This window comes from Nymphalis io, chromosome 29, assembly GCF_905147045.1.
Source record: "Nymphalis io chromosome 29, ilAglIoxx1.1, whole genome shotgun sequence".
In the NCBI taxonomy this organism is placed as follows: Eukaryota; Metazoa; Arthropoda; class Insecta; order Lepidoptera; family Nymphalidae; genus Nymphalis; species Nymphalis io.
Genome location: NC_065916.1, coordinates 6,077,335 through 6,102,926, shown reverse-complemented (window position 1 = coordinate 6,102,926; position 25,592 = coordinate 6,077,335). Strand labels below are relative to the sequence as shown.

Sequence of the window (25,592 nt, the reverse complement as noted above, 5' to 3'; positions counted from 1 at the left end):
AAATATGCTTTCGTATAATAAATATAAGTAGCTAAACTTCGTAGCTTCATCCGCTTTAACACTCTCTAGGACAGAAGTATAAAGACGTCATAGTACTTAGCTCTTGTGTCTAATGTACATAGTAACTCAGTAACAGCCTGTGAATGTCCCACTGCTGGGTAAGGCCACCTCCCCCTTTTTGAGGCGAAGGTTTAGAGCTTATTCCACCACGCTGCTCCAATGCGAGTTGGTGGAATACACATGTGGCAGAATTTCAGTGAAATTAGATACATGCAGGTTTCCTCACGATGTTTTCCTTCACCGTCAAGCACGAGATGAATTATAATCACAAATTAAGCACATGAAAATTCAGTAGTGCTTGCCCGGGTTTGAACTTACGATCATCGGTTAAGATGCATGCGTTCTTACCACTGGTTTACTCAGTGTTATATTAAAATTATACTTGAGTGGCCACTCAACTCAATTAAATATAAAAAAATAACATATTAGTAAAGCCTATTAATCTTTTACTGAATGTCTGACAAAAAAGCGTGGATTAAATGATTTCTGGATCTCATGCAGGAACTAAGTGCATACACTTATACGAATTTGTATTTGTATTAGAAAAAAACTTATGTTTCTTGCCATTTCTTCTAGATACGATCGACCTTCCGAACCGGAAGTGCTTGACGATACGTAAGTACTTGTAAAAGTCTATTTGAAGTATATTATTTTGAATTTATTGTTGTGAAAAAAAAGTTAATTTTGTGTTCTTATAAAGAATAAAAAGTTGACATAAAAAATAAGTAATGACGCATGATTACAATTAATAATATTAGTAAAACGATGATGTTAGTTACATTATATAACAAAAATATCAGATCCTTGATGTAACTTAAATAGTCTTTTTAATAAACTATCGACAGCTTGTTATTGTAACATCAACTTAACCTGTTTGGAGGTCATTGTGAAAATGTTGCCAGTTTTCAAAAATTTACAATAATTTGTGGTAAATTTTAAATTAATTATGTGTATACGTCCAAGTAATATGTGAAGTACTTTTATTAAATTTTCTTTTATAAACGATGTTCATTGATATTGATATGAGTTTTAAACAATATACTTGAAATTAATTCTTGAGGATTTATTAATATTTCTATTTTCGTCTCCAATTTTGTTTTGAATAGGTAGACAGACTGGCATATGTACCATTTGATGGTAAATGGTCACCAACGCCGACAGATATTGCCGCTGTAAGAAATATCACCCATCTCGGGGAATGAGTAATATATTTCAAATCAGTTTCATTTTTCTAAATAAAGTCGAGAAATTGTTTTATAAACATAATTTTATTCAGAGAAATCCCAATAAAGATATTGAAAAAACATTACACTGTTATTTTAACTTATTTTATATGAGTATTTTCGATCTTACTTATACATATTTCATGAAAAGCTCTGAGTAGTAGTAGTAATTGCATTTTTTGAAACTGATTATCGCTATTTTTGTGTCGAAATACAAATTTTCATACAAGCAACAGGTGTTGCAGGAGTCCATGGTGTCAGCGGCGGTGGTAGTCACTAGTCTTACATAAAAAAAGATGACGTAAAATTTTACTATTAATTTATTATTGCATTGCTTTGCATTATTATATTATTTTCAACTAACATAAAACAAATTATCACTCATAGAATATTATATTTTAATAAAAAAAATTTTTTTTCTATTTTTATTGCACAAAGGAACAAATAAAAAAAACAATTAGTACTGTATAATCTATGCAATGTAATACAACACTACGGTCATTGTCCGACGTAAACGGGAAAATCCTGTCTCCGACGCTAGCAACACTATGTATATCAATGGATTTTCCTCAACCAAGTCATTACAAACAAAATTATTACACGATAAATACGTGAAAATAAATCTAGTCAAAAACAATGATTGTTGTGTTGAATTGATTGTTGTGTTGTGTTTTAATTGACGACAATGTTGTTGTGTATATCATTTATAGTTTTTACTGGTATGTGTTTTTTATAATCGCTTATTACATACGAATAACGACACGTCGAATTGTTTTTTATCGTAGTCTGTTTTATCGAATGACCAAAAACATTAATTTTAATGGCTACTTCATCAAAGCGGTCCAATTATATTATTAATATTTCATAGTTTTAAATAATTTCTGTTTTGTTTGTATACTTTTAGCTTAATCAATTTTATATATGATAAAATTTCATGTACCTATCCTATAGTAAACAATCATTAAAATTTGAACATCACACGTAGCTGAAGTCGCGGGCGCGAATTGATTTAATAAAGTTTGTAAACCCGTCTCATGGCGTGTACTTTTAACATTAATAATTTTAATTTGGAGTTTTTTGCTTTTAAATATATTTGTAGAGCCCTATATCCAGAAATGGACTGTGATTTGCTAAATAATTATGATAAATTTAATAACAGGAGTCAATTATATTTTACTATCTCTTTTTAATGTATGGGGTTAAACAGTTTAGTATGTTAGTAATTACTTTTATCGATATACCTCCTATTTAAGTTTTGAAGTAGTTGATATATGTACGTATGTTCGTGTTACGGTACTTTACCTCCGTGGGCACGTTTGTGATTTGTTTATATGAGGATGTTCTGACAAATGTCGACCACGGCGGTGACTGCGCTGGATTATCGTACAAATACAATAATTTCATGACTACGTACGATGTACGATGGTACACTACTATCGTACGATAATTTCCATTATGGTATAAAATTTGATAATGTCTTGGGTTCTTGTTTTTTTGTTTTTTTTTAGTTTACTGCTTTCAACTATAAAGATACAAGTTATTTAAAATATATTGTTGTGATTTTGTATAATATTTTTTATTATACAAAATCAACCCGGAGTATGGAAGTTGGAAGTGTTTTTTTTTTTTATATATAATAGGAAGGTGGACGAGCATATGGACCACCTGATGGTAAGTGGTCACCAAACGCCCTTAGACATTGGCATTGTAAGAAATGTCGACCATCGCTTATAGCCAATGCGCCACCAACCTTGGGAACTAAGATTTTATGTCCCTTGTGCCTGTAATTACACTGGCTCACTCACCCTTCAAACCGGAACACAACAATATCAAGTATTGCTATTTTGCGGTAGAATATCTGATGAGTGGGTGGTACCTACCTAGACGAGCTTGCACAAAGCCCTACCACCATTAGTATTTTGATAACGGTAAAACGAAATATACCTAATAATTATTTACAGCATTTTTTAAAAATTTGCCTTTTTTGTTAAATTTGTCTCCGATATCTAGCATTGCATTTAAATAACCCAAAGCGAAGAGATGAAAGTCGTGTCGAGTCCATTTTTAAAATGCACCCCTTAACTATCAAATTGCCCCCCTGTGGGGCGTAGGCCCCACGTTGGGAAACACTGCTCTAGATCCTAAACAGCAATACTCAGTATTGTTGCTTTGAAGGGTAAGTGAGCCAGTGTATATGCACAAGGGATATAACATCTTCACTCCCAAGGAAAGGAGGCCTTAGCCCAGCAGTGGGACATTCACAGGTTGTTACTATATCAGATAAAATATAAACATAACAAATGACGTTCGTATTAATGAATCGATTTAATAATGGCGTTAAATTAATTTAAAATGTAAAAAATAATTTGTTATCAATTAAGATGTCAGATATTATTAAAACACGATATTTTTTAATAACGAGGAAAACGTTTAGTTAATCAAAACAGTTTAAAAATCGTTAGTTTATTGGATACATGTTATTTTTCCTTCATGTAAAGGGGGCGTTGGGTACTCGTTTCATATCCTATATTTTACTCTGATACCTTACCTTGACAACGTGAATGCAAAATGTCATGAAGAAGAATTGAGTAAGAAAAATACGAATGCGTAAAAAAAATGGTCTGACTGCCAAGATATGATCAATGTAACGCGAATGAAGCCATTTTATTCTTTTTAAGTAGAATACATTTACTATTCGAATCATTAGTTTTAGAAATGTTACGAGATATTTACAAAATTTAAAATACGCGTGGCGTTTTGTTAGACGCACAATTAGACTCATTGGTTACTCTTAAATTAAAAAGAGTAACTACCGAGTTCCTTGCCGGTTCTTCTCTGTGAAATATGTATAATAAATATATTTTGCTTCACTTTGAAGGGTGAGTGAGCTAGTGTAATTACAGGCAGAAGGGGTATAACATAACATCTTAGCTCCCAATGTTGGCGGTGTGTTAACGGCGTAAGCAATGATTATATGTCTGTGGACGGTGGTGATCAAAAGGTCCATACCACATAGACACACGTAAATCAACGAACATTGTCTAAATTAGTTCAATGTTTATTTTTAGTTTCAATAAAGTATTTGATTTTTTAATTTTATTTTGTGTATAAATGAATTGATTTACACGTTCGTGTTCTTATCTTATATAATAAGCGCAAATAGAGTTTATCTTTATAGCAATTCTTAAATAAATTACTAATATTATAATATTATCTTTTAAACTGTTGTTTTGTTGTTAAATTGTTGCGGATTTTTCTATTATGATTGACATTCTTGACTATAATATTACTTTTTTTCTCTTAGATTATATTTTAATATTGTTCAAATTGACATTTAATTACAGTACAGTACTGTACAGTACAAAAAACAAATTAACCACATGAAAATTCAGTGGTGCTTGCCCGATTTTGAAACAACGAGCATCGGTTAAGATTCACGCGTTCTAACCACTAGGCCATCTCGGCTTTAATTAATTTCAATTGAAATTGTTCTCAATGCTAAATACAATAAATTTCAAATTTAATTCAACTTAATTATCATACATTATTTATTATTGTCATAATATGTTATTTATAAATGATTAGAAAATGTAATTAATGTTATATTGGTCACTCAGTTAATATAAAACTTATAAAAAGCATGCTGTAATTACATATAATTAAAAGTACAATTAATCTTGTTTAGCCTAAATTATATATTGGTTGTTGTATTATTATAACTTTTGTTGAAAGCTCGATAATAAATAATTTACAAATGCTAAAGTGAGTTAATTTGTTTGTTACGCTTTCAAGTATAAACTACACAATCGACCATGATGGACCTTGCATACACTTTGTCAGGTGTACGAAGCAAAATATACGGTAGCTACCACCAGCAAAACGCGATACAATTACAGATTGATGTAAGAATTCCACATGACATCACATCACATTAAAGTTATTTTAAAGCAAGGTATTTCCAATATTATATTGTTTTCAATTTACCTCAAATTTATCATCATACTTAGAATATACAATTGAGAGTGTACGCGAAATATTATAAATATAGTAATAAGAATATCAGTTGTCTGGTTTCCATAGTACAAGCTCTGTACAAGCTTAATTTGGGATCAGATGGCCGTGTGTGAAAAATGTCCCAGGGTATTGTACCAGGATATTTATTTTATTTATAGTCTAATAAAACCTTTTTTTTTAATAATTTAATATTACTTAATGTTTATTATTAACAATTTATCTCTTTAACTGTTATTGGCCTTTGTGCACACATAATCATGTTATTTCTCTGGAATAATACATTACGCGTCTGAGCTGTTTACAAGCAAAGTAAAATTAAAGAACAAAACTTGCAGCCGCTTTTGTTTCTTTTATTGTAATTTTTTGGGCGGTATGGCTTTGTACAGGCCCGTCTGGGTAGGTACCACCCGATTCAACATTTATTCTATCGCTAAACAGCACTATTGTATTTCGATTTGGGTGGTGACTTATTGAGACAGTGTAATTACAGGCACAGGGTATATAGCTTTTTAGTTCATATCATTCAGAGGCGTCTCTAGCCCATATAGCGCCGGTGCGCAATCATTACCCTAGCGCCCTCAAGTAAGCGCGCGGTCAAAATGGAGTAGGTACAAATGTTAACATGTCTTTATAAATTCAATAATAGTCTTTATAATTCAATGTTAAAAAATGGAAACTCGGTCAGCTGATCGGTAATTTTGTATGAAATCAATTCTTGGCTTGATAGGGTGTTTATGAAACACCTTATATTTACAACAGTGAACGAAGATCCGGGTGTAAATAGTGAAATTTTAAATGCTGTCGGGTAACACTAAAGTTTCTCACATCTGTCAAATTTCTTCATTCTAATTTCGACCTCATATAAAACAGAGTTCAATATCAGTTGAGATACATTTGACAGATTCGGGAAGCTTGATGCTAGGCCATTACACGGGTGACAACATAATTAAACATTTTTGATAACTCTTTTTACGCGGGGTCGAGTTATAACCCAGCATCATAACACGGGCGCAAGTTCATTGAAATTATCGAGGCTGGCCGCTGGCGCCCCTAACATCGCTGCGCCCATGTGCACCGCACACCCTGCACTATAGGTAAAGACACCTTTGCCAACATTGGTGGTGAATTGGCGATGAAAGGAATAATTAATATGCTTACAGCGCCATTTTCTGCGGTGATAATTTGGCTTATCATCAGTAATGCGTTTCTGTGATAACTTCTTTACTCACCCGTGAAGTGTTGACAATCGACTTATAGCGATATACTATTTCGACGCGTGTATCATTGAAATGTTATAATTATTGCGGTCAATGTCGCATACCACTTTTTGACAATTCACGACCGTTTTCTTCGGTGAGTTAGTGAGAGCCAGACTTATTATAAAAAATTAAAAAGCTAAAGTATACAAACTTTTTCCTTTGAACCTTTTTTTTAAATATATTATATATTATTTGCAGTGTCACCCGCCTTCACACATGTCCTTTCAGAGACAACGAATCGATGCGCGTAAGTTTATTTAATATTCATTAAGTATTTATACATTTATTTTTATGTTATATGTAGGCGAACGGGTAAATAGGCCACCTGATGTAAATTGGTCACATCCATACACATTGGCGATGTAAGAAATATTAACCATACCTTACGACGCTGATGCGCCACCAAACTTAGGAACAAAGATGTTATGTGTGCCTGTAGTTAAACTGGCTCACTCCTTTAAACCGGAACGCAACAATACTAAGTATTACTCTTTAGCGGTAGAATATCTGATGAGTGGTTGGTACCCAGTTGGCTTGCACAAAGCCCTACGACCTAGTAATTTAGAATGTGCTATTTAGAATCAAATGTATATTTAATTTAATCGTACGTAGATATTACGTTGTTATAACTTTTGATAGACTCCATTTTACTGTTCTTGCACGCAACCCTATCACCAAGTATGTTGAAGGTGAATGGAATTCCCAACACCAAATTTAAACTGATATAATAATTTAACTAATTAATTTGTTCGTCAACAGCTCAGATGAGTTCACTTGCCAGGATGGGGGATGTGTTCCCCTGAACAGCCTCTGCGACGGTAACAGGGACTGCTTCGATGGAGCGGATGAACTCTCTTGTGATGGCATATTGTAAGTTGGAATTATCTTTTAAGTTTCCCATTCGAGTATTATGTAAGCACTAAAGAGGTGATAGTCCTTACTTTGCTTATTCTCAATGGTGGTTATGTCATCATTGTCAGATCGTGACTTTTAATTTAACGATAAATAAAATTGGGTCAGATTTTTTCAATCCATTTGTCCAAATGATAATAGTTACAAAACGAAACAGAAAAATGCCCCGAGGTGGTATATGTATGTACATATGAATAGGAAGTATGTATGTAGGTATACTACATTTTTTTTTCTATGTATTTAAGTAAGTAACAGCCTGTAAATGTCCCACTGCTGGGCTAAGGCCTCCTCTCCCTTTTTGTCTTGTTACTTGAATAAATAAATTATTATTATTATATACTATCTGTAAATTGGAGCAATAAATACTTTATTAATAAATAAATATACATTACATGATCATATACGTATTAAGATGTATAAAGAACATCAATAAACAGACTATTTTATTTTATTTTCAGGAATCCACTTCAGATTGAAGACATAACTCTTAATAGATCTAAGCGTCAAGCTTCATCTTGTCGGTGAGTATAGTTCGTACGTATATTTAAAAAAAAAAGAAGGGTGTAAGTCCGAGGTCACTCGCAAGAATTGATGAGTAAATAAATCTGACGCTCGAAAACTTACGCTTTGTCATCTGACGCTCGAAGTCTCAGTTACCTTGTACCGTGAGCACTAAGGTGTTTACAAATCAATATTTTTTTCTTTTTTAAATATAGGAGACTTTTTAATTGAACCTATTTCCTTAATATATTGGGTAAGTAGATTGGGCTCATTTGATAGTAAATAGGGTCTCCTTTTGGTTACTTGGTGGTAGGGCTTTTTGCGAGCCCGTCTGAGTAAGAACCACCCACTCATATATTATTCTACAAGGGACATCACATTTTAGTTCCCATGGTTGGTGGCGACTTGCTTATGTAAGTGATGGTTAGTATTTCTCACGGTGCCAATGTATATGGGCGATGGTGACCACTCTCCATTAGTTAGTTTAGTCGCCCGTCCACCTACCAATATTATAAAAACATTCAACCTTTGTTGGTTGAATTATTTATGGGAGGATGGTATTCACCCAAAAAGGATCTCTGCAACCACATCTAAAATTTTCCTATCTAAATTTATTGTAATCAAGTAAATATATATTTCACAGGAAAAATCAGTGGCAATGCCGTGATGGTACGTGCATAGGTTTCGACGGCAAGTGCGATGGTATCGTCGACTGTCCCGATGGCAGTGATGAAACGCATGCACTTTGCAGGAAGACCAAGTAAGTACATACTTAAATATATATAGATAATAAAAACCACATTAGGCGGCCATTTTGAAATTATGATAAACAGAAACCTTTGAAATCGAATGTCATTCTTGTTTAAAATGGTAACTGCCACTTACCAGGGTCCAGATTAAAGCGCTGCAGCGAGTTCAAAACCCAGGTTAGGTCTTGAAAATCCCAGTAGCAGCTTATAGCTTGGAAGGTCCCCTTCCTGCTTCTCCCTTCCTTTATAAGTCTATGCGTGCTGGCTCTCGATGTCACTGCCCAATTGTGACATCAATTCCATCGCGACCAAAGAAATTTGGCAACTCCTTTTTTTGTTGCACTTCCAAAAAATGAAATTCTTAACCAGCTCACGTATTCTCTTCCTCTTACAACCCGGGTTACTTTAAACGAGGCGTGAAGAGGCATCTCGCAGGCCGGAAAGGCGGGGACGGCCAGTGCAGAACATTCTTCCCGACTGTTCTGGCCGTCGTCGCGTTTGGACTTTACTACCACTTACCATCAGGTGGAATAGAGTCATTTGCCGTCCCGGCAAATATAAAAAAAGAAGTTGGTAGTGCTTACTGCCGTGCCTCAGATAGCACGTAAATCAAGTTGTTTTTGCTTCTGTATCTAATCGTGTTGGATTGCCGTAACACACACTATAATACGTACTATGCAGATGGCTCCCTTGAAAATGGCCGCCAAAGATTAAATCGATCAAGTGGGCATTATCATGCACGTAAATTGAAAGATAACGTCACGTAACGTTTCTTTAAGTTAATAAATTATTATTAATCTTTACAGATGTCAAAGCAACTGGTTCCGTTGTACTTACGGTGCATGCGTCGACGGTACAGCCCCGTGTAATGGGATAAAGGAATGTGCTGATGAGTCTGATGAACTTCTGCCACGGTGCCGTAACGAAACTGATGAAGTGCGGTAAGTTTCTTTTAAATTTTATTTAGGAATGCGTTTCAAATTGGCTACCTAGTTTAACGAAAACAAGATAAAAATGGTTCACTCAACAAATCAACTTGGATACGTGTTTGTATTAGTGTACCGTCAGCAGATAAAGAAAGAAAAAATTTTTTTTATAGAAACGTAATGTTACACATATTAAACGTAATTGTTAATCTTGATTTTCTTCAAATCCAAACATTTTGTAGTCTTGCTCATTCTCGCTGTCATCCGATAAATTATTTATGTTAATGATCATTCGTTCTTATAGTACAATTTATATTAGGTTCGGAGTCAGAGATCCACCAATAGTGCTGCTAATGTAAATAAAAACCCTAGAGTTAGATAATACTGCAAACAAATTATGTACATGTATCTTTTGGGTGTGTAAATAAATTATTATTATTATTATTATTATTATATTGTTTCTAAAGCCTCGTCTCTACTATGAAATAGCTTTTCTTCTTCAATGTGATGTAGACAAAAATTATTCATTCCTCTACAGTTATGGTATTATGTAAAAGAACAATAAAAAAATGTCACTTCTAATGCAACGTGTGCGAGAGTTTTGCGCACGTGATAGCTAGACCAAACTGGTATATTCCGGTTTTAGCTACTGTGTGTATTATACTACTAGAAACGCAAAAACGACTTCTATCTAATTGATCTTGAGTATTATATATTCTAGGAAATACGTTTAATCTTTTGTCTTTTTTCCTCCTCAGTGGTCAATTCAAATGTGCGAACGGTCAAACAATATCAGCGTTCGAACACTGTGACGGTATAGCAGATTGTGCTGACGGTTCCGACGAGACGGTACGCGCATGCGCAGCCAAGACGTGTGCGTCATATCTCTTCCAATGCGCGTATGGAGCCTGCGTGGACCGGGGATCGGATTGTAACGGGGTAAGGTCCATTATTTGAGTTCAATTGTATTATACAGAGATTATACTTCAATTGGAAATGTTTAATTTCAATAGGATTAGATTTTTAATAAAAGTAACAGCCTAATGTCCCAATGCTGGGAAGATCTATACTCTTGAATGCTTGGAGCCTATTCCACTACGCTGCTACAGTGGTTGATACACGTGTGGCTATTAATTTTATTTGACACGTACAGGTTTCCTGACGATCATTCTTTACCACTAAGTACGAGATAAATTATAAACACAAATTAAGCACAGCTGACGTGCTCTCATTATAATATCTATTACAGAAACAAGAATGTGCGGATGGTTCCGACGAATCTGACGAACTATGCAACAGAATGTCTCCTGGAACTCCGAAACCACCTGTTACTGTAAAACCAATAGACATGTGAGTATATTGATGATGAGAAAAAAAAACATTATTTTGCTGACTGTACAATTTGTCGTAATTGAATAGATAATTTCATAATTCGATAATATTTCACACAAATTCTTCTATCAAATTAAATGCATATTGTTCATAGAAGTGTACTTACTCCATTTAAATATTTTATTGTTTACTGCTGACCGTCCAACGTCTTACTGCAATCATATATAATAAAAAACCAAATCAATAAAACGTACCTAAAATAGCTCTTATATGGTTTTAGAATAAATTAATTGATTATGTAATTTTTTTTCCAGACCTATACCCCAAGGGGGTAACTGCGTGCTACCTCCATTCCCTGAATACGGCACGTACACCATGGGCGGGAACCCCAACCCGTCTCCAGGACAAAAGTTTCCCAACGTGTTCCTCAATATCACTTGCAACCCTGGCTTCGGTGTGGAGAATGATATAAATTCGTTGTACTGTTTTGATGGTGTTTGGTCTGATATAATACCTAAATGTGTTCGTGAGTATTACTTTATAAAAGTAATAATAATTTCGATACGATTGAAAAATAATGACAAATAAATACATCAAAAATTCCAGGTTTCTGTCGTCTTCACAAGCATGCCAGTGTCGAATACCGCTGTCGAATCACTGGCTCCAGCTCTCTGGAGGGTACGAGGGAATGTGGTATTCAAGAACCAGCAGGAACTGTCGTCCGTCCAGTTTGCAGAGCACCGAACTATTACTACTCAGGCATTTTAGACAATATGAAATGCATCGATGGCAGCTGGACCTACATCGCTGTATGCAAACCAGGTGGGATTACGAACATCACTATTAATATCAACGATTCAATTACAATTCACATCACTAACGGTTATAATAATTCTCCTAATATAGAAATAAACACGGGTAACAAAAGTAATATAAAAGTACAAAGTAATAGTAATATTAATGTTAAAGTTGTTCATACACAGAACGGTAATATAGAAATTATATCTACGGATAATAACGCTTACACTCAAAATATAAACACCGATAGTAGTATTGACACTCAAAATAGACCTTACATTAACAATATTGACACTCAAAATTGGCCTACTAGTAGTAATTATGACACTCAAAAAAGACCTTACATTGATAATATTGACACTCAAAATTGGTATAACGGTAATAAAAACGACACTCAAAATAGACCTACCACTAATAAATATGACACTCAAAATAATGATTGCACTCAAGACAGGCCTACCGGTAGTAATATACAAACGGATAGTGATGGTAACACTGAAAATGTGAATGTAAACAGTAGCACGCACTTCCCAAGTGTAAACGATATAGATGAAGGGGATTGGAGGATGGCACAAGTTCCAGTTACAAGGCCAAAGGAAAGTAATAGTAAAATATACTTTGAAACTACAAATTAAAATCGATATTTAAAAATCTAGAAGCTTCGTGAAATAATACAATTGCAAATTATTCTCGGGCTCACTTTGCACAGTCATTTTATTTACTTGCAAATTTTGTAACTTGTAAATAACAAGTTAATTTGCAAGTGAATAAGTTTATTGCAAAATTTCTTAATAGGTCAATTTTGATATATTTTGTATTGAATAATTAATATAAATAAAGCGTAATATTGCAAAGATATTCTTCGTTCGTTAATCGTCATAATGATTAATACCTCATTAAATATATAATAATTAGTTACTATATAATGGCTTAGGATATTGACTTTATTTAAGAATAAGACGAAATAAACCAGAAAAAACCGGTTAAAACCGGTATCAGACAGATCCAGTTTTAAATATTATTTATCCAGTAAAGCTTGTAAAGCTTCTCTCATAAGAATCTATGAAGTAATTGTTTTTTCAATGAAGAAACTTACACTAGTCTCATGGTGTTAGGAAGTTTACATCCTTGCCTCATTCAGCACGGTATATTACTTGTCATGTCATGATCTCTCTCATTGATAAACACTTAGACAGATTTCGATCAGACACATTACGATAGTATAATTATAATAACAAGATATTTTTTTACATGTAATAATTAAAAATGCAACTGTATGTTAAAGTAAAAAAAAACAATGCTTTTTTCAACATGTATGTCATGTTAATAAGTATATACGTGAGATTCTATACTAATATCAAAAAACATTAAGTTATTACAACTTGTTACTTTTTAATCACTTTAAACATTAGGAAAAGCAGACAGACTTACACGGACAAAAGTAACAATTAATATTGTGTTCGTAATATTGTTTGGTAACTTGCAAATAGTAATATTAGCTCACAAAAAGTAATATATTTCAAGTCACAGACTTCCACTACAATTTCATCTATTTCTATTTTTCCTGAAAAGGGCCTATGCCTTTGCGTCCGTACCTTTTCTTTCTCTTTTTTATTATAAAGATGAAATATGAATTATATAATAAAGGCTCGTGTAATATACAAGAGTATGCGTTTATATAATTAGTCCAGTTATGTAACTTCAGTTCCTAATACACCTAAAAGTAGTTATTATATATTACAATATATATATATCAATTCGTTTATTAATGTTTATAAATTATTGTATTTTGTATATAAGGATTTTATTTATCTATCTCACACATAACCGAGTTATTTATGTAATATTTATAATAAAACATACATGAATAATAGCAATATAATACAGTGAATTATCTTTTTGGTCTAACCAAAATTGAAAAAAATAATGACAGCAAGTAATGTGTGGTATCAAATGTCAAAGTGGCTGTAGGCTTTGAATCTCTTAGTCCGGGTCTTTTTTTATTGCGTAGGTAGGCGGTCGAGCATATAAGCCACCTTATGGTTAATGGTCACTAACGCCCATAGACATTTTAAGAAATGTCAACCATCGCTTACATCGCCAATGCGCCACCAACCTTGGAAACTAAGATGTTATGTCTCTTGTGCCTCTAATTACACTGGCTTACTCACCCTTCAAACCGGAACACAACAATACCAAGTACTGATGTTTTACTGTAGAATATCTGATGAGTGAGTGGTACCTACCCAGACGAACTTGCACAAAGCCCTACCACCAGTGCAACTGCCTGTTCAACAAAATACTTATCTAATAGACACATGGTTTATTAGATGAAATAAAGAGACCCTCTACAGCCAGTCAGTCAGTCAGTCAGTCAGTCAGTCAGTCAGTCAGTCAGTCTTCTAACACAGAATTTCACTGCTATTTGCGTTTATTGCCGAATGTAACGTTTTTTAATGTTCAATATATATGTACTATTTCCCTGTTTCGTGAGTCACATGTGACTCATGACTTGTTATTGTTAAACTATTGCGACTGCTGCTTAAACAAGGAAGCTGTTAAGGTTTTTTTTTAATTCATCTATTTTCATTGTCCATTTAAAATATTATAAAATATTTGTTTGTTGAGGGGACAGATAACAATATTTTTCTTTTTTATAATATATGTAAGTGGATGGGCAAATGAGCAATCTAATAATGAAAGGTCACTGCCCATAGACATTAACGCTGTAAAAAATAATAACTATTCCTTAAATCGCTAATAATCTTGGGAACTAAGCTATGTTCCTTGTGCCTGGCTCACTTACCTTTCAAATCAGAAAACAACAATTCGATATACTATACTCCTCCAAGTACAATCAAATCTAACCTGCTAACATTCTTGCCATAATTCTAAGCTATTCTCATTTATGCCACCGTCTCAATGTTTCAAGCATTTCGCCATAAATCCTAGTCTCCTACTATCATTCTACTATTATTTTTACTACTCATTCACATTTTTCATACCATTTTTCACATTATTATTGCTTAAACGACATTATTCGCTTACTCCTTATCGCTAGAGAGCGAAAGCGAGAAATGACAGTTCACCTCAAAAACAAAACAAACAAGATTTTATTCGAGTTTTTAGTCATTTACAGGTTACTTTTCACAAATAGTTATTTAATATTAACATAAATATTTTTAAATATAATATAAGATAATATTCACTTAAAATATTTACAAGCATATACGTTCCTTCATAATATTAAATAATTAGACAAATATGTATCACGAAGGACCAAACCCGAGGATTTTTAAAAAGCCTCACGATCACTGTTTTTATCAAGGTGGTCGCTCGAGTAGAAATATAACATCTATACCCTATTCCAATCGGAATAGGAATAATCGGAAGGAAAACAAACCTTAGATTTACAAATTGAATGCGATTTTCTAATTATTCTGCTGTATTACGTACTACAAACAGTTCTTGATTAATTCGTATCGTCAAAGTTGTTTATTTGAGTTTATTCCTGTTGTGGTTGGATAGGCTATAAGTATCAGTACACCGGCGATTCCGCTCCAACACTGAACATTTTTGCAATAAAATCCCGTTCTACAACAACCGTCAAATCATTGTTTGTTATAATTAATTAATTTCTTATTAGTTTGTTATAATTAATTAATTGTAAAGAATTAAGACATTCACACCTTGTGTCGGATTAAAACATTATTTGTGCGAATTAGATTGGTATGAATACACGACGTCTCGTGTTATATCGCTGTTTAAATAATATTTGACATCTTTTACTATAAAAAAGCGTAAATTTAGCTATGCTGAAAACAGTTTTAAAAATCACTTTGGTGTAAGTAGTCAGAGTAAAATTTGTGTGATATTATATGTATAGAAAATAATATGAAGTATAGTATATATGTATATACAATCAATACTATGATATATATATATATATATAATGGATACATTTAATATATAAAATATCATGTACAGTACTACCCACATATCCACTAATTACGTTAGTAACGAAATGATTATTTAATAATTAATTGTTATATTTACGGCCTTACTTATAAACGGCTGCAGTTTAACTGAATCTCTCTATCTGACATTATTGATTTGACATTCGAAAGAAGAATTTTCGCAATTTCGCAAATTCGCATTGTTTAACTAATCACTCGCAGCAAACTCAAAGCAACGGTTATAAGTAAAGTCGTTATATTTGAAAAGAAAGCTAATATTTTATTAGCTTATTAATAAATATTTTGCAATACAATATAATTCAATAATTTAACTTTGCAGAAATCCTATTTGCAAATAAATTTGCAATATTTTTGATGTATAATAATTATAATAATATTATTATTTTATATATTTTATCGACACTATGTAATATATAATATAAGTTATGTAATATTAATAGGATGGACCTATTTATTAATAAATAATTTTGTTTTGATCAGTAGTTTTATTTAATAATTAACTTCCATCTTATTAATATTACCTATTCCTTGAAGTAATCCTAACTAATAATTTAAAACGAGTATTTGTTATCTGTATGTTTGTTACGCTTTAACGTAATAACTACTTAATCGATCGTAAAGAATCGGGTACCTAACGCCTGCCAAGTTCACCCTTCCATATCACATAAGGACGAAAAAAAATTAGTAATATCTACTATGGCATGACTGACAATTAAAAAAAAACGAATTTCGCCTGGACTATAAAATTTCAAGGTCTTTGAAAACGTTTAAATAAAAGCCTTCCTTATAAACGATTTTTAGAGGTTGTTTTATTGAACACTGATTCCACTCTTTCACTCATCATTGTTTTGACTTTCAAAAGACAAAGACAGACATTGTGTTTATGATATTATATTTTTTATATTTATGCAAATAAAACTGATATTATTTAAAGTTTTTTTTTTTTTAATTTTTTTTATCTTTATCTTAATTCATCGTATATTTACAAAACACTTGAATCGCAACACGTTTATATAAATTATATTTATTTACTGATACTAGACCAGCAATGACAGTAAAGACCAAAGAACAAATTGACATTGAATATAGGTGTGTTACAAATATGTCAAAACTATAAAAAAGTACTAAACAATTGTCTATGATCTCATCCTAATATCTTTGATAAAATTGACAGTTCGATTCAGGGTGCGTGTGAGTTCTATATCAGTTAACTCAGTTACAACATACGTGAATAATATTTATTATTAAGGTAGATGCGGTCGGCTCGTAGTCAATACTATTTATAAATAAAGAAACCAAATATCCAGCTCGGCAGCCATTTATTATCACCCTCTCCATTAACAACTCTCTTTGCCGCCCTTTTTAAAAATACCATGTTGCCAACTTAAAAATACAGTTACCACTTAACAGAAAAATATTACGTTATACTTATTTATAAATTATAAAAAAAAACAATGAAATATGGGAAAACAAAATAACATAAATTAAATATATACTATTAATATGAAATATTTATCATTCCCCTAATTGCAGGTATTTTAGATAGGTTTGTTACATAATAGTCCTCAATAGTCATCAATAAATATTGTACTACGGCTAATTTTGGCTTCGTAGAGCGTTATCTGTGTCGCACACTACCTGTGACGTATCTCAGACGTTGTTCAGCTGCGGTAGTGTGCGGTCGTGTCAAGTTTAAAATATATATATAGAGTTGTAAAACCTCCAACTTTTAATAATAACTTAACGTTATATCTTTAGTGTATAAACAAAGACCAGAGAGAAATAATAACAATAATACAAGATGATACCATTTATTGAGATCTTAAATAATAGTAATCCTTATAAAAACGTTTGTCCTGTCTATAATCTACAGCCGACTACTGAGTCTAGAAATATGAAATTTGTAACATAGTTCTATTTTATAGTTTAAACATCAACTATTAATGGATTGGAAATTTAATGGGAGTGGTGACTTTTTACGGATATACGTATTAGAGTACGAAGAGTACGAAGTCGGGCAAACATTATTCAATTAAGATTGAAAAATGATCCTTTGTTAATTTTCTGACAGGATTGGCGCTAATTATCATTACCGAATTAAACGAATGTTACCAGACACAAAATTAATAAGATAGCGAAATATATTTTTAAAATAAACAGTTTAGTTTTATTAAAATGTAATGTCTATTTATTTGAAACGATTTTATATCAAAATATATTATGAATTTCAAGTTACGACTGTTAACAAAGATAAATAACTATATAATAATTTATATATATATTATAAACATTACAAAATAAATTTTATTGGAAAAATATAAGAACTATTGACTTAAATCCAAAAGTGTATTTACTTTTTAAAACCAATCTGACAGCTTGACGTATGACGTTCGGAAAGTTTGACTTATTCTGCTTATAATATATATATTTCTTTTGAAATACTTTTGATGATATTGAAGATTTGAACCGGTCTTTTTCTTTGCAGTCTAGAGCAGTTAGTAGTATAATAAACTCAAGAACGTTATAGAAATAAGTATAACCTTTACACTAAGAACTTAATGTTGTAGATGAAAAAGTTTTATAAAACGAAATAAAAATTTTCAGAATGCGGTACTATCACCCCAGGGGGTGCACAGCTCGTCTTAGGGGGTCAGGTAGCAAAGAGGGGAGAACTACCCTGGCATGCGGGTATCTACTCGAAGGATTTTACTCCATACATGCAGATTTGTGGGGGCTCCCTCATAAGCACAACAATTATATCTGGTAAGTCGTAAATACAAAATTTCTTAATAGGGTTTTATTCTAGAACTTTCTAAGCCGGCAATAAGGAAATCAATAAATCGGGTAAATCCTACAGAAAGCGGTGGAGGTCGACAACATAAGAGAAACACATTCGTAACACTGTTGCCAATCTTGGAATATAAGAGGTTATGTCCCTTGTGCCTTTATCAAAATCAAAGTATATATTACTCATGTAGGCTCTTACAAATACTCTTGAATCATAATTTTATAAAGCCTGTAAATAAATACTTTAATAATCTTAGTATATATATATTTATTCTAGCGGGTCCGGGCGACGTTGTCCTGCCATACAGACATTTTTTCATTTGGTGACTTACCAACAGCAGCACCACCTACCCGTTCCAATTGTGTTTTCAAATTATGCAGGAACCTATTAAAACAAACTTACGTACAGTTACTCCTTCCCCGACGTAGACGCTCTCTGCGAACGGATTTTACGCAAATTCTATCCAAAATACATTTTTGTTACAAGCCGGGACGATTGCCTTATATACTATATACTTTAATAATATATACCTTATAATATACATTCTACTTAGAAGTAATGGCAAGAAACGAAATGGTTCCTCTTTTCTACCAGTTAAATAACGAAATTTCCTTGACTCATCCGTCTATTAAATTGGAACACTGAATTAGCTAAGCATTGGTAGTTCAGGATAGAATATTAGGCCTGTCTGTATAGCGCGGGGTAAAAAGGAGGTTAGAAGACGTGAATCGCACCTGTCGACTGCAATGAGCAATGTATTTATATGTGCATAATTCGTATTTAACAATCGATATACATGTAATAAGTGTATGTATGTGTGTGTGTATATATATATAATTATTACATGTAATTGTTTGATTATTGATGTCGAGATGGCCCAGTGGTTAGAACGCGTGAATCTTAACCGATGATCGTGGGTTCAAACCCGGGCAAGCACCACTGAATTTTCATGTGTTAATTTGTGTTATAATTCATCTCGTGCTTGACGGTGAAGGAAAACATCGTGAGGAAACCTGCATGTGTCTAATTTTACTGACATTCTGTCACATGTGTATTCCACCAAGCCGCATTTAAGCAGCGTGATCGAATAAGCTCCAAAACCTTCTCCTCAAATAAAAGAAGAGGAGGCCTTAGCCTAGCAGTGAGACATTTACAGGATTTTACTGTGACTGTTTGATTATTAACAAGAGTACGATTGAGATTTTTGCCGAATCTCGGTATAATCTACATTCCGAACCGGTGGTTTATATTAAAATTGTAAAATGATTCAAAAGTGTTTGTTAGAGCTTATTTGAATCAAGTGTATTTTGACTTTGACTTTAAATCATCTCGTGTAAGTGATGTAAAGCATGTGTCATATAAAATCCCACATGTGTATCACCACCAATATTGGAACCACATGGCTGGACACGCTCCAAACTATCTCCTCGGAGATCAGCAATGTGATATTTATAGGATTACTTTATTTAGGAGGTGATGTAAGGCCGCAGACTCCGAGTCTCGCATCTAGCATCGGTCTAGCATCGCGGAATCTGAAAGTTGGAAGTGTGTACACTCCCGTGCCTTGGAAAGCACGTAAAACCGTTAGTCCGTAGCTTTCCGATCGTGTTGAATTGCCGACCCATTGGATTATGAGAGTGAGGGAACAGAGAGTTTATAAACTTGAGCACTATAATATCTCCTGCGCAATCGGCCTGGAGGACATTACTTATCTAAAAGTGATAGGTACCAATTATTATGGCTACTACCTTATATTTTTTTTTTTTTTTATATTCGCCGGGAGGGCAAATGACTCTACTCCACCTGATGGTAAGTGGTAGTAGAGTCCAAACGCGACGACGGCCAGTACAGACGGGAAAAACGTTCTGCACTAGCCGCCTTCGCCTTGCCGGCCCGCAAGATGCCTCTTCACGCCTCGTTTGAAGGAACCCGGGTTGTAAGAGGAGGGGAACACGTGAGCTGGTAAGGAATTCCATTTTTTGGAAGTGCGACAAAGAAAGGAGTTGCCAAATTTCTTTGTTCGCGATGGAATTGATGTCACAGTTACGCGGTGACATCGAGAACCAGCTCGCGTGGACTTAAGAAGGAAGGGGGAAGCAGGAATTAGAGAAAATAATTCCTCTCTGAGGAATCACATATCACTCGCCGTGATACAGTCGATAGAAAGCGCTCAGTGCTGCTATCTCACGACGCAATTGTAAAGGTTCAAGGGTGTTTGTGACCTTTACGTCGCCAATAACGCGTACGGCACGTCGCTGCAACCGGTCCAAGGCCTCAAGTAGGTACTTAGCGGAGCCATCCCAAAGGTGCGAGCAATATTCCACGCAAGACCGTACCTGTGTTTTGTACAGCAGGCACAGTTGTTGTGGCGTGAAAAAGCGCCGCACCTTGTTCAGAACTCCGAGTTTCCGTGAAGCTGTTTTTATAACAGCCTCGATGTAATCCCTTGGACTAAGGTCGCAGCGAACGTCAATCCCCAGCATGGCAATTTTGCTTTGCATCACCAGCGGAGTACCACAGAGGGAGGGAAGAGGGGAAAATGTTGACTTTTTCGCCGTGAGAGCGCATACCTGTGTTTTCTTGGCATTAAACTCAACAAGATTATCAGAGCCCCATTTGGCGATGAGCTCTAACGTCCTATCGAGTTCAATGACAAGATTCTCCCGCCTCTCCTCAGTTTCCGCCCGCCCAGCCACTACGCGTCCGTGGTAACCACCATGCACTATACTATCATCTGCATAGCAATGTATGTTCCCAAGGGAGAGCATATCATTGATATGCAGAAGAAAGAGTGTGGGAGATAGCACAGATCCCTGGGGGACCCCAGCATTCACTACATAGAATTGTGAAGCGCAACCATCTACTAAAACACGAAGGCTACGCTTGTGTAGGAAGCTGGCAATCCAGGTGCATAGCTGAGCAGGCAGACCATATGCCGGTAGCTTGGAGAGAAGACCTCTGTGCCAGACCCTGTCGAAAGCCTTGGAGATATCGAGGCTGACAGCCAACGATTCTCCATGCTTGTCGATAGCTTCACCCCAGAGGTGTGTTACGTACGCTAGAAGATCACCTGTGGACCGTTTTGGTCGAAACCCGTACTGACGATCATTAATTAGACAGTGATCTTCCAGGTAATGGATCAGTTGGTTGTTTAAAAACCGTTCCATCACCTTACAAAGTACTGAGGTGATAGCTATTGGCCGATAATTTGCCGGGTCAGACCGATCCCCTCTTTTGGGAACAGCTTGCACATTAGCTCTTCTCCAAGCCTCCGGCACACTTCCCGAAGAGAGAGAAAGTTGGAACAGGTGCGTTAACACAGGAGACAGCTCCGTTGCGCACTTCTTCAGCACTATGGCTGGTATTCCATCGGGACCGCTAACTTTCCGTACATCAAGTGATTTATTGAGTCAAGTATTTTATTGCTTAAACATTCTTCTTGTATAAAACTAATTGTATGGAGTTTTTAATTCATTTTATTACATATTAAAGCGGCCCATTGCTTTTGGAGTGACACGAACAAGCTGCTGCCGGCTACAAAATACGCGGTAGCCGTGGGCAAGATCTACCGGCCCTTCAATGACCCCCAGGATTCAGACGCACAGAAGTCCGACGTGAGTTTTATTATATAAATAAATAACTGCTCAGCCCTGAACGATTCCTTAGCCTGGTGCTAAAAAGGTACCAAAGTACATCGTTATAATATAAAACAAATTGTACTATTTGCAAATCATTTAAAAAATAATAAACTGATTTGTGCTAAACAGCATAAGCTTAACAATACTAAATATATTATACTTAGGTGGTAGGGCTTTATGTCTATAGGCGGTGGTGATCACTTAACATCATGTGGTCTATTTGCCCATCTGCCTAGCTATAACATAAAAATAAAACTATATTACACATAAAGCCAAAATATTGTTCATAGTCTCTTTTTAAATTGCCATAAGTATTATTGATATAAGTCTTCTTAGCACCAGGTATTACTGGTGTAGGGCTTTGTGCAAGCTCGTCTGGGTAAGTACCACCCACTCATCATATACTACCCCCAAAACAGCAGTACTTGGTATTGTTGTGTTCCGGCTTAAAGAACGAGTGAGCCAGTGTATTACAAGGGAATAACATCATCGCCCAAGGTTCGTGGCGCATTGGCGATTTAACCGATGGTTAACACTTCTTTCAATGCTAATGTCAATGGGCGTTGGTGATCACTTACCACTAGGTAGCCCATATGCTCGTCTACCTATTTTCTTTAAAAAACCAGGCCATTGAGTTAATCTAGTTGTTAGTTTTTATGACTTCAAGTGCTCAGGGTCTAATTAATCCCTATTTTTTCCAGGTCGCTAGAATAAAAGTGCCCTCTCGTTTCCAAGGTTCCGCAGCGAACTTTCAAGACGACATCGCTCTAGTTATCGTAGCAACCCCATTCACTTTTGAAATCTACATCCGGCCTGTCTGTGTTGATTTTGATGTGAATTTCGACAGACAGCAGTTAACCGATAGGAGATTGGGCAAGGTATGGTTTGAAATACAAGAAAAACTTGAACTGATATTTGCGTGCGTTAAGTGAATCTGATTCTTGTTGATGTGTCCAGGTTGCCGGCTGGGGTCTCGTTGCCGAGAACGGACCAGCCTCCCAGGTGCTGAAGGTGGTTGACTTGCCATACGTCAAAATAGAGGAATGCTTCGCGATCTCGCCACCAAATTTCAGGGAGTACATCACCAGTGACAAGATATGCGCTGGATATACGAACGGTATGTGTTTTAATGTTTCAATTCTCTTCGTCTGAATGAAAAATAATGATTAGTTATGGTAGCTGTCTATTAGCCAATGGCGAAGTTTGATACGGTTTGATATTAAATAGATTGTAAAAGGGGGTTTTTTTGTTTGTTTTTTTTTTATGGTGGGACTTATTCACAACGGCTATCTCATCCCAAATTAAGCAGAGCTTGTACTACGGAAACCAGACAACTGATGTATATGTAATATACATATACTACTTTTCTTTTGTAAATATATACTTATATAGATTATTACACCCAGACTCAGGACAATCAGACATGTTTCATGCACACAAATGTCTGTCCTGTGTAGGAATCGAACCTACAACGTTCGGCGTGAAAGGCAAGTATATATCAACCACGCCAACCGGATCCTCTGGTTTTTTCCCGGGAAATAATAATAATTTATTTACACACCCAAATGATATATGTACACAATTTGTTTGCAGTATTATCTAACTCTAGGGTTTTTATTTACATTAGCAGCACTATTGGTGGATCTCTGACTCCGAAACTAATATAATGAAATGAGAACAATAACTCAGGCTGCAGACTTATTTGGGTTCAAATCCTGTGTCTTTGCTTTGGATTGGCCTAATGATACTGTCTATCCGCAGGGACCACACTGTGTCAAGGCGACAGCGGCGGCGGGCTCGCGTTTCCTGCGTTAGAGCTGAGCACGCAGCGCTATTACCTGCGCGGTGTCGTGTCCACCGCGCCGCGAAACGAAGACCTCTGCAACGCGCACACGCTGACCGCCTTCACTCAGATCATCAAACATGAACACTTTATCAAGGAGTACATATAGTTTTTATATTTTTATAAATATTATTACATTAAATGATTTTTTTTAAAGAAACTATCGTGTTTTATTTGGTTATCAAGGGAATTTGGGCATTAATTGCATGAATCTGTGTCCGAGATTGCGCAGCGATGTAAATTATTAATTATTTTTAAGGATTATCCCGGACAAATAAACAGACGGACAAATAAAAAAGTATTGGTTTTTAAATCGGTCTACTCAGTAAAATTTATATATATATATATATTTGAATTGAATTTAAAGCCTTTGGAATTATCGGTTAAAAAAATTCGCGTTTAAATATTTGCTTCAACATAGTTATGCAAAATGAATTGAATAATAAAGGGCGAATTCGCGAGCTAATACGTAGTTACTGAAGCATTTAAAAATGCCGGAATAAACAGACATAAACAAATTTTAAATTAATATATATTATGCTACAAACAGTTCTTGATTAATATATATTTATTTATACCTCACTAATCGTCCCGGCTTCGCACGAAGATAAGAAGATAAATGTATTTTGAATAGGCTTTGCGTAAAATCCGTACTTAGTGAGCGTCTACGTCGGGGAAGGAGCAACTGTGACAAATTTCAAGTCAATCGGGCGGATAATTTAGATCTCGTGATGAGTAGTATTTCGCTTATATCGGAGAATCATTATTCTCACGGTTACTCATTGCGGGCAATAGCAGGGATCCAGGCGAGAAATAAACTTTCCAAGATACAGTCTAATAAATAATTCACACTTTATATAATACACAGTACAGTTTCTAGGCTTGTGTTCATTTTAAAGCGATCAGAACGATAAGTGCTGCAATTTAACCAATCAAACTCACACAAACACACGTACACTCAAATACTTGCACTCAACAGTCACTTATACACACACAAATAACAGTGTAACTGCATTGCCACACTCACCCAACATAGACTGTGTCGACTAATCGAATTGTACTGTTTTTTTTAACTCATTATTAATAGGTGTATCAAAAAAATGACCGTTTTTTAACCAAATATTTGTATTATTATTTCTTTGATATAAAATAAAATTAATACTTGAAGTTTAGTCCATTGTTATGAACCGTCATTAGCCATCTGCTAGCCAATTGCTCGATCCCACGCTGATACCATTCCTTGGGATTGCTGTCAAAGAACTCTTGGACCGCAATTTCAACTTATGCAAAATTATCAAATATTTTCCCTTGAAGAAAATGGTGTATGGATCGAAAGAAGTAGTAATCTGATATATGACTGACTATATGATGACTATATGATAGATGAGGCAGGAGTTTGAACCCATGAAGTTCCTCAAACTTTTCTTTGGCTCGTAAGTGTGAGGACGAGCATTATCTTGTTGGAATAAAACTCCTTTTCGGTTGGTCAAAGCAGGATAACGCTCTGATAATTTGGCGTACAATTTATCCAGTTGTTCGCAGTAGAGTTCAGAGTTTATAGAGCATCCATCA

General features: G+C 34.7%; 3 protein-coding genes across 4 annotated transcripts in view; 2 read left to right on the top strand and 1 right to left on the bottom strand.

The window, feature by feature from the left end:
• The window catches only part of LOC126779547 (serrate RNA effector molecule homolog), a 155,172-nt gene that overhangs the window by 94,009 nt on the left and 35,571 nt on the right, over positions 1-25,592 (bottom strand). The gene's annotated exons all lie outside the window — the stretch shown is intronic.
• LOC126779491 (charged multivesicular body protein 7) overlaps positions 1-25,592 on the top strand; it is a 112,045-nt gene that overhangs the window by 84,395 nt on the left and 2,058 nt on the right. The gene's annotated exons all lie outside the window — the stretch shown is intronic.
• LOC126779480 (modular serine protease-like) lies at positions 1,848-24,174 on the top strand. The gene is made up of 15 exons (XM_050503488.1): positions 1,848-2,002; positions 6,755-6,803; positions 7,316-7,426; positions 7,927-7,989; positions 8,613-8,729; positions 9,525-9,659; positions 10,403-10,583; positions 10,894-10,994; positions 11,291-11,502; positions 11,583-11,798; positions 18,356-18,514; positions 22,032-22,153; positions 22,879-23,055; positions 23,135-23,294; positions 23,939-24,174. Exons 1-15 carry the CDS (start codon positions 1,969-1,971, stop codon positions 24,127-24,129), a joined length of 2,028 nt encoding a protein of 675 aa, XP_050359445.1. The 5' UTR covers positions 1,848-1,968; the 3' UTR covers positions 24,130-24,174.